This window comes from Pygoscelis adeliae, unplaced genomic scaffold (genome assembly GCF_000699105.1).
Source record: "Pygoscelis adeliae isolate BGI_AS28 unplaced genomic scaffold, ASM69910v1 Scaffold141, whole genome shotgun sequence".
NCBI classification, from domain to species: Eukaryota; Metazoa; Chordata; class Aves; order Sphenisciformes; family Spheniscidae; genus Pygoscelis; species Pygoscelis adeliae.
The window spans coordinates 1,695,254-1,705,609 of record NW_008824231.1 but is presented as its reverse complement, the minus strand read 5'-3'; the positions used below and the strand labels follow the sequence as shown (position 1 = coordinate 1,705,609).

The 10,356-nt window shown below is 45.6% G+C and overlaps 1 protein-coding gene across 1 annotated transcript in view; it reads right to left on the bottom strand.

The window, feature by feature from the left end:
- Positions 1-10,356, bottom strand: part of FAT3 (FAT atypical cadherin 3) — a 365,482-nt gene that overhangs the window by 219,289 nt on the left and 135,837 nt on the right. Inside the window, exon 3 of the mRNA XM_009334867.1 lies at positions 5,825-6,139. Coding sequence (XP_009333142.1) covers positions 5,825-6,139 — 315 coding nt within the window. The remainder of the gene's footprint in view (positions 1-5,824; positions 6,140-10,356) is intronic.

The following is a 10,356-nucleotide window of genomic DNA, read 5'->3' as shown; positions in this document are numbered from 1 at the left end:
GGATTATTAAGATCACTGAAGTTTGCCTCCTAGAGCAAGCTGTGTCCCCTTGAGATGATATCTACCACAAAAACCCAGCAGAATTGAAAAATTCCAGAGTATTTAACAATCTTCGTTCTTCTGCTGGAAAAAAACACGACAAACATGGGCCTTGGAGAACAAGAATTTATTGCAGAGTCCCAGGAGTGCTCTCCTGAATATATAAACCACTATTCTTTCTCCCTCTGCTCTGGCATACCTTTATTTCTGGGCTGAGAAGAGGCACTGGGTAGCCAGCAGCTATACTGCTGGCAACCTTCAGGACACAGTGCAGCAACAGAGCACTGGATTTGGCTCAGTCTGTGAGAGCAAAGATATGTGTGGGGATTTCTTGGGGCAAACCAAACAAAATTATCCATAAAAATCAGGATGTATGGCAGGAGGGTGAAGCACTGTTTTAGTATGGCAGGGCAAATGTTGCATTCAGCCCCAGCAGGATCCTATGCCGGCTGGCTTAGCGAGTGCAAAAGAAAGCAAAGCCCAGCCTACTGAAAAGAGTAGCATTCATATCAATTAAATTCTGACACTCACTAACCCCATATTAGCTTATGTAAGTATTAATACTACTACAGCATGAAAATATCCAGTCTCCTTCCAAATCTAGGTGCAGATGTGACAGTTCAGAGACAACTTCCAGAGGCAGAGAACTGCTGCTCTGGAAAGACGTACTGACCTACATATACTATTTCTAAACCCAGTAGTGCATCCTGCCTTAAATATTGCAGCAAATACTATTTCGGGAGTGCCAGGGGTCTGCCTCTGTTTAAATGGTGCCAGCAAGAGACTAAGCAACTGGATTTTTCAGACACACCAGCATAATTTTAGAGTAAATTCATTAACATCAGTGTGTACAACAGTGAAATTTGGTCTGTTGGCACGTTAGTTAAAATATCTCTTAAACTAATCTACATAAGACTGAAGAGAAGCTTATTGGGTTTGTCCAATATAAGTGGAACACGAAACAAAATAATGTAATGGTTTGAATTAAAATTCATTGTTTTCTTCAGAGCACAGAAAAGCAATAAATCAACTCAGTAAATTACTCCTGTGCTGTGCTGTGAAATTAACACCCATATACATTAAATAAAAATAAGAATTTACAGCCCTAATCAATCAATTTTTTTTTATTAACTCCATCATGTGTTTTATTTACCTTCTTCCACAGGCCCCTCACCCCAAAATAACTCACTTGGCTCGGGGTGGCTGTGGCACTCCCATGGGCTTGGCTGGGAGCTGGCCAGCTCAGCTGCTCTGCCAGCAGCTCTGCCTTCCTCCTCCTCTTCCTCCTCCTCAGCCCCATCTCACACCACCCACCAAGGAGCAAAGCCCTATGACCCTCTGCTCTGCCAAAGCAAGCCTGAGACCTCCGCAGCACAAAAGTCAGGCTAAGAGGGAAACCCCTGGCTCCCCCAGCAGCCACAGCAGGGGTCAGGCTGACCCGCGGCTGCTGGAGGTGCCGAGCACCAAGAATGCCTCCATCACCACTGCGTGTACAACGCAGCTGGGAAACAAATGCACAGGGGGATGCCTTTCCCTGCAGTCATGTAACCCATAGAGTCACTTCAGCTATTTGAAAAACATATTACCCACCCCCCTCACAAAACTGTGCCTTGCAATACCTCTTGCCCACTATAAAGAAAAATCCCAATTTGCTCTCTTGGACCTGCTAAACTTAGGCAGCAGTCTCCACCAGTTTGCAGAACAAGGCTCCCTTGTTCTCCAGCGTCAATGATTTGTGGTTTCACACGTACTCATGTGCTACATTATTCACTTAGTGCTTCTACCTATGAATATCAGCTCACAAGATAAAAGTGCAGGCCAAGGCGCAAACTGATGCTTGGCTGTATTTTAGAAAAAATAATCAAGGTGAGAAAACAAAGATGTTCATGGGAGGTTGCTCACGCTACCTTTCCATACCCAGCCAGCTGCACATGGGAGGGCTGCTCGTGTTCCTGTCCTCCTCCCCCGAAGCACCCATATAAACCCCAAGCCCGCAGGGGAGAGCCCCCGCCGCACACGTGTACTCATGCTCCTGCAGCAGAGTCAGCCCCCGGTGAGAGCACGAGCTGCCCAGAGTGACTTTGGTGCCAAAGTCTTGCTCTCGACAGCTTTTTAGCAGCTCTTGGCTCCTGCAGGAGCAACTCTTCCTCTCTCCAAAACTCATAGAGCAAATTGCAGGTGATAATCCTGAAAGGTCTGAAGACTGCCTTCAAACAGATCCAAACGCATGCAATGTATTTGCAGTTCTACAGTAACTAAAATAGCCACCCAGAGCTGTGCCAGTCTATAAAAACGTAGGAAGTGACAGGTTGTCTACTAAAAGGTTTCTTCTACCTACAGACACGGCATACAAGGAGCATCGTTGCTTCTGCTATCCAGATAATCAATTAAGATTGTAAGATTTGGCTGCAATCATCATCCTGTATCAGAACCAGGAACAAAACCTGGACTCCCTATGTTCCCACTTGGTGCCTTGATCAGATGGCAACACACGTAGTGGTGGTACACGTGCCTCCAGGAATCTGCAGGACCTGCATGAGCTATAAAGCAGCTGAAAGCGAGCTCCAGAGGAAGGCAAACACAGTCATTGCTGAGCTCAGATGACCACTGCGAAGGAGCACAAGACTGTGCAGAGGCAGAGAGGGACATGCCACGAGCAGGGTGCAGCAATGCTTGGGGCACTCCTCTTCATGCCAGCAACGACCGCCTAAGAAGAAGATGGGATTATCCACCTCGCCCAGGCTGTGCTGTGCCCATCAGCACTGCAGATAACCACATTGTCTGCAGTCAGGGCAGAAATGCCTGAAATACCACCAGACACAGGCCATAAACTATGACATGCCCTGTGCCCTCTCTGCGCTTCGTAACAAACCCAACTTAGTCAGTACAACGCACCAAGTCCTAAAAATAAGAAAGAGGGCACAGGAGGCCAAGGCTAGTAACGCCTTATTCTCCAGCAATAGTGGGAGATTTCTTGCCGTAATACAGCCAAGTAATCTAAGGAAGTGATCTGTGAACCATGACCCGTGCTTCTTTGCAGCGGAGGAAGCCAAACTCCTCTCTCCCACCTGTCTTCCTGAGCCTCCAAATAATCTGTGCTTAGGGGATACTAATATCTGACAGTAAATCCAGTGAGAAGTTTAACCCTGAGGACATTAGCAAAGCCAAATCAGTCAGGCATCAGAGTAACTTCTTAGCACCCCAAGAGCATGTGTACACTCCAGCCAACTCCCTGTCTCTAGTCGAGGCCAACTTCTGCCGCTTTCCACGAAAGGAGGTAAAAAATGTAGGATGCTGCCTTCATCTTGCCTCTCAGCACCTGATTACTCACAGGAGAGAGATGTCAGTTTGCTGGCACTGTTTAAACTTCCAAAGTGACACAGAAAATAAAAGATCTCCTCTCTCACAAATGACTGCTCTCCCCCAACAGCAGCAGCACGCTCTCTCAACCCACGTACGCAGCAATTGCTGCATATTTGGGTTCACGTTAAACCTTTTCATCTTGATTATACAGCATGCTGTCGCATTTAGGGCTGCTGTGCAAAGCGCCATGTGAGTTATTGCTGTGCTGAATCCCAGTGAGCATATGGGGCCGGCATGCTACAAACCTCTTCTGTGTGTGCAGAAGTCGCCTGTATAAAACAACCGGAGTGTAAATTGCTTGTCTTAGAGAAACCAGTGCACTGCAGGGAGATGGCTGAAAGGAGCCTGGCCAGAGACCCCTAGGGGCACTCTCTAGGAAAATCCATTACGCTTTTATTCCTCAGACATCAGCATCCCGTTGGGAGAAAGCCTCCCGATGTTAAGGCTGGGCAGGCAGAGCTCGCCACATGTCAATACTTCCCAAGGGAGGATGAAATCCTTCTGTTCAAAATGACAAACCTCCCTTTTGGGACAAGGCACCTCTGTGCACACACACTCTGTCAGCCCCATCATTTTCAAAGGCAAAAACAAACTAAAAGAGGCTGCCGTGCCCAGCTCTCACTGCTCTACGTTTGGCACCGAGGTGGATAGAAGGGGATGGTCTACCCCCTCCATGGCAAATCACAGACAGCCACCAGCCAGGATGCTTACCAAACGCAATGGGGGCCATTCAGGAGTTGCCCACGCAGCAATGTTACTCATCCTGAAACCTTTTAAGTTCTCAGACAGCATTTTCCACAGCGCAAAATGAAGATGAACCACCTTCAGTGTTAACTGTGAGAATAAAGATCTCCTTGTTAGGGAAAAGTATCCCTGCCCGCTGCTCCAGTGGGACAAAAAGCCACCCCACAGGGTGTGCTACCAGGCTAGGGTGCTGCGGGGCTGCAGCGTGCCCAGCTCCGGTCCCCATCACGGGCTCACCCCAGCCACCATGTGGATAAGCGGAGCTGTGCGGAGCAGGATGCTCCGTGGGAGGAGCTGACGGGAGGGAAGCACACGCATTAAACACTGCGGAGTCCTAACTCTGCTACTTTGCCCAGATGGGATTTATGAGGTGGGGAGGGGGAGAAAGGATACAGATGGAAGAGCCATCTTCGGCCATTTCAAGTGTTAAAAATAAGTGAGATATGTGCCTTAGGGCTCGGCAGATTGAACACAGCGATTATACATGCTCCATGATTCTTAACCTGGGATTATGCCTGAAAAGATCCTGACCCCTTCTTATGCCACACATTGCAGTAGGATTGCCCAGCCAAATGTTGAAAACCTATTTAGTGAACATCATTTTCCTACACAAAACTAAAAATGTTCCCTCTCAGATCTATTCCTTCTGGTTTTCTAGCTGTTTAGAAATTTGCAGCAGATATAAATAAACTTTTTTTTTAAAAATCAAAACCCCAGAACAAACCCAGAAGCACTACAACCATCATGAGAGCTGTGTGAATCCTCTGGACTACTTTGATAAAGATCAGCCTATTGCTGCGAAAGACCCCCCTGACTCTCTTAGCTCCAGACCATGCTGGAGGGTCCCAGCCAGCCAGATGAGTGAGGGACAGCCGGGTACATGCTGGAGTGAAGACCACCTGCGGCCCAGCACAGGTAGGCACCCAGCAGAGCATCCATGACCTCGCGCTATGTCTCATGGGATGATTTCTTCATCAACCAGGCACCCGAGACGCCTGGTTCAGCAAAGGCACCGAGGGCACAGAGATGTGCAGAGCCAGTCTGCACGGGAGCAATGCTCCACCGCCAGCCAACAACAGCACTTTAACTAAAACAACCACCATATCTGCAACACTGCACCCACAGGCTACATCCCCAGCTGTTACAAATCAATGCAAACACATAGATTTATTCTTTTTTTAAAGGCCAGAGGGACTTTCAGGTCATCTAAACTGTCTTTTTGTATAAAACAAGCTGTAGAATTACATCCAGCTACTGTAATGCGGAGCCTAATTACATGTGCTGGACAACCACTGTGCCACTCACTTCAATGGTGCTACACCAGCTTACAAAGGATGAAACGCCGCTCTGTAAACTGCAACAGCTTGAATCTGCTTCCTAGCATTGCTCTGCAGACTCAGTGTAGCAAAGTCTCATCCCTAGAGACACAGGGAAGAGGCAACAGCCAGAAGCTATTTGGTGACCTACAGGAGACCGATCGCTGCAGCAGCACATCTGCAGCACGTCATCTGCCAGTGCGCTTGTGTATGGATGCAAAAGAGGATCCTTTAGACACATAACTAACCAGAAAACAGAGGTTTGGAAAGCAATGCAACACCAGTGGATCCTGAAGGGGAGCAAGCTGATAAATATTTAAATTGCATTTCCCCACCACACTAAGGCAGCAGGATTTTGTTACCTGTTCTGGGATTGATTACAAAGAAGTTCTGGGGATTTCCACTTGTAATCCGGTAAATCAGTTTTTCATTAGTGCTGGAGTCAGGGTCCTGGGCTTGGATCTGAATGACAGATACATCCTTCGGGGAGTTCTCCATGACGGCTGGGTAATAGATAGGTTCAGAGGTGAGAGGGGCGTTGTCATTCACATCCTCCACTTCAATGTAGACTTCGATGGTAGTGTAGAGTGGGACGACACCATGATCCGTTGCATACACTGTCAACCAGTAGGATTTGGTCGTCTCCCGGTCAAGAATATCTGCTGTGTAGATAACTCCTGCAGAGAAACAGCAAGCAGAGGATCTCAAGGATAGGATCAATGAAACATCACATCTATTTTGATTTGGCTGTACTACAGAAATGTGTTCAGCATATAACAAATGCTCCACCCTTAGAAAAAGTTGTGCATAAAATGAAAACAGAAACTTGAACTCAGGCATTGTTTCCTGAACCCTGCTCAACATCTCAATCCCTTATCCCAAGAAATTCAGGGGGGGTGTAAAAAGATGGCACTTCGTAAGTGTCCCAATGTCATAGCCAATTCTTTGCTGGGACTGCAGCTGGCAGAGTAACAGAAGAAACACTATCATTTCTGCTGGTGATGAGAACTTGTATAAACTTTGGTAGAGAGGGATATCACCATTGACAATGAATTGCACAAGAGAAAGTGGCTTCTCTTTTCAAGCTCCTGCCAGTGCCCTCGCTAAAGAAGAAAACCTAGGTGGCAGTTTAAAATAAATCCATTCAAGTTCAGAAAACAGACCGTAAATTTAATAATGAGATCACGCATTGCACAATGCCAAAATCCTACATAACAAGCAATCAAAAGCTCACATAGTAGAAGCTCTTAGACAACCATTGTATCCTCTTTTATCACAGAGGAAGGAAGAGTTTGGCCACTTTACCTACTGGTGTAAGAAAACATCAGCTGGTTTCCTACCTGGTCCTAAGAAACCACGACAGAAAGTGTGTTTGTGTACAAAAGAGCTGCAGAAAGGCATGGCACCCACCACGCCATCCAAGTACCACCCCCATGCCCGCATGGTTCCTGCAACGAAGGACTTCCACCCACTTCATTTCTGCCTAAAGTGATTTAGAAATCCATTCTCCTCCTGACATGAACACCAAAACCACGACAACTTTTGTAAAAACAGATATAGGGCCCTTAAACCAGAAACACTTCCTAGCACTGTAAGACCTGCTCGTTTTTGCGTAGTCCAAACCTTCACTGACTTGAGCACTGACCATGAATGCACAGAGGACCAAATACACCAACCACACCAGCATCAAAATAAGCAAATGCACTTTCCCATCATTTCTGCTACACATATACCAAGAACATTTTCCTCTCCTAATACAGCATTATTAAATCTTGGGCCACAGATTAATACAGTGCATCTCAAGCTTAGAAATACTAAAAAGGACAGCTTGCAGACCATCAAATCATTTCATTAGTAGATGGAAAGTGGTGGAGAAGTTGCAGGGCAAGACAGGAACACAAGAAACCTGAATTTAGTCTCAGATGTCCTTGATGCTACAATATTATCAGTTAATCATTGAGGAAAGAGGTGCTCTAAGATCAGCACTAATAAGGGATGTGCGTGTCTTTTTGGCTTTTTGGGTTTTTTAAGTATCAGACTGCACTGAAAGTTTGTATGACAGCCTGAAGTCTTAGAAAAGCTTTAAACACACTGGAATAGGCAGAGGGGTGTTTTGGGCAGGCTTTGGGCACTGCTAAGTGAGGTGCAGGCTCCATGCTCAGCCACTCTGCAGAGCACGCGCTGCCAAGAAGGGATCCTCCTCGCCAGTCCTACCGGGAATCCTTCTTAATGGGGTATGTAAAGTTCAGATGTAATTTATCTGCATTATGCCTCAGTCTTACAAGTTATGCATCAAATCTGGCTTTTTAGATTATACCAGCAATTAATCGCTTTATGACACTGGATTCGGACAAGACCTTTGGTTTAAAAGTTAACTGGTAAGTCTATTCCATTCCTTGAAAAGCAGCCATGAAAATGATGGCCCTGTGCTCCTCAGACATCAGCAGAAGGGATGGATTTGATGGCCTGATAGAGCTTCTGATGTCTAACAATATGAACAGCCCTGGTGCAAACCTCCCTGGACATTTCACAGCAGAACACATTCTATACTGAAGTTTACTGGCAAACTTACTAAATTGCTTTTATGAGGGGTAACAGCAAGAGGCGAATGGCGTAACTTCTGTTCTAAGGGACTACCACCCCTGGCGTAAGACAGAGAAGCCCACCGAGCAAGAATGGATGCTGCCTGTCCCCAGGGAGTCAGGCCGTAGTTCCCGACATCCCCCATCCAACTCTGCTCTGGGCAGGAGGCAGCACAGAACCCACCACACAGTTACAGAGATGCCTGATGTACTTGCACTTGTCTTACAGGATACATCTTTTTTTTAATTTTCTAAAAATTTTTTTCAAGTTTGGGGGTTTTTTATTATGTTTTTTAATGCTAGTTTGAACTGACAAGTATTTTCCTACCATTTGATCAACCATATAGAGAGGAAGGGGAAAGGAGCAGAACCAATTCCAGCCATGTACGGGCTTAGGTCTTTTTCTAGTAACATCAGACCCACGTCCTTCTTGCTCAGATGTATTATTCACCCAACAAAGGTGAGCAACGCAGCACTGGAGGACAAAAGCAGAGTGTATTCTAAATATTCTTGTCGGCAGCAGCCTGTGCTACATAATGACCTTCTGTAGAAACATGGGTGAAGTATGTAGCGAACTGTGATGAAAATGCCTAGAAGTCCAGAAGAGAAATCACATCGCAGGGATGAGAAGAGCCAATAATAAATGACACCCTGTGGAAATAAATAAATAAAATAAAATCCACATGGGCAAGGATGAGGCAAAAAAGATGAACATTAGTGCTGCTAGAGATGTTGATTTATTCAGAAGACAAGAAGAATTATTTTAGATCTTTAAACAAAATTTGAAATAAGTAGGGTTTTTCCCCAGTGAGAGCACAGAAGGTTTTAGCAGATTAACCTCTGTTTATGAAGCTGAATTTCACCAATACTAAGCTGACAATAAATCTATCTTCTGAGTCATTCCTTCATTTTATGACTCCTGGCAACAGTTACTTTCCATTTCTGTATTTCAGAAGGAAAGGATCATTGAACAAGTGTTAGCAACTGCCAACGGGTCTGCTACACTGGTTCTTCTTTTTACTTTTGATTTATTAAAAGGTCCCAGATATGAATTAATTCCTTTTCCTCAATATGTCTTGTCATTTCACCTGTCACCACTACACAGCAGCTTGATAAATAAGAAGGTCTTTGTTCGCTTTCAGGTCTTCCATGTGGAAAACCCTCCCGTCGCCCTGGGAACACCTTCTACCGGGCTCTTGAATGCCCTGCACAAAGTGCCTCCTTGCTGTCTACCCAAATACGGGTCTAAAGTTAGTACCCACAAGAATACACACACTGCCCAAATATTTAACCAATCTCTCCACATAGGTATGGGTGACACCTTCCAGATGGATGTCAAACTTCATCTTCATATGAGGTGTTAACTCTGAAGACTAATGATGACACTTGATTATCAGCACTGCTTCTTCATCACTATGGCATGAGTGCAAAAAGGATGATAGAGCTGGCATCAGGAGCCACAAAATATTCCCTGGGGTAGTCCATAGGTAGGCTCTCACTCATTTTAGCCGAGTAAAAGTATGGGAAAGGCCGAGAATATCCCTGGATAAGACCACAACAAATTCAGAAAAGACCTCACTTACTTCAAAGCTTATAGATATTAACAGATACTAAAGAAAGACAGAACTTTGTTTTCAGGGCCGGGAGAGCAGCAGGGAGGAGAGGCCTTTGGGAGCAGCTCTAAGGCTCTTCTTGGACAGCTTTTGTGGTGCACTCTTCCCAGCTGCCTCCTAATTAGAAGAGAAACATGAACAAGGTAATGACACCTGAGGTAAACAAATCAAAAATAGGAAGAAACACCAGCAGAGATCCTGAAAATTTCAAAGTGATTAAAAACCAAAAAGTTCCAAGATTTTGCAGACACGTTTCTGAACGAGACAGAAAAAACAGATGTTCCTGTCCACTGGGATGCTATGCCACGGAGGCACTACTGCATTTCTACATGAGGCAGCTGAAATCCAACCGAGCAGTCTGTAAGCCAGCTCTTTATGTCGCCCTTGGCCAGATTTTGCAGTATCCCTGAAGGACTGAAGCCAGCACTTCCTCAGGCCTGGGGCAGCCTCAGAAATAAAGCCAGCCATCAATCCAAAAAGCAGTGCCACCAGTATGCTTGCCACTGCATTCCTCCAAGTACATTTGCCCTATGCAATCTGCCAAGCACCATGTGCATTACGAACACTGTAAGTGAAAAATAACAACAGAGTGCATTAATCTCTGGTTAAAATCCTGGGCACATTTATATGTAAATTAAGTGCAGCCCTTGGACTTGGCAATGTGCCAGCAATGCAAAGGTTGTGTGCTTGTTTCTCTTA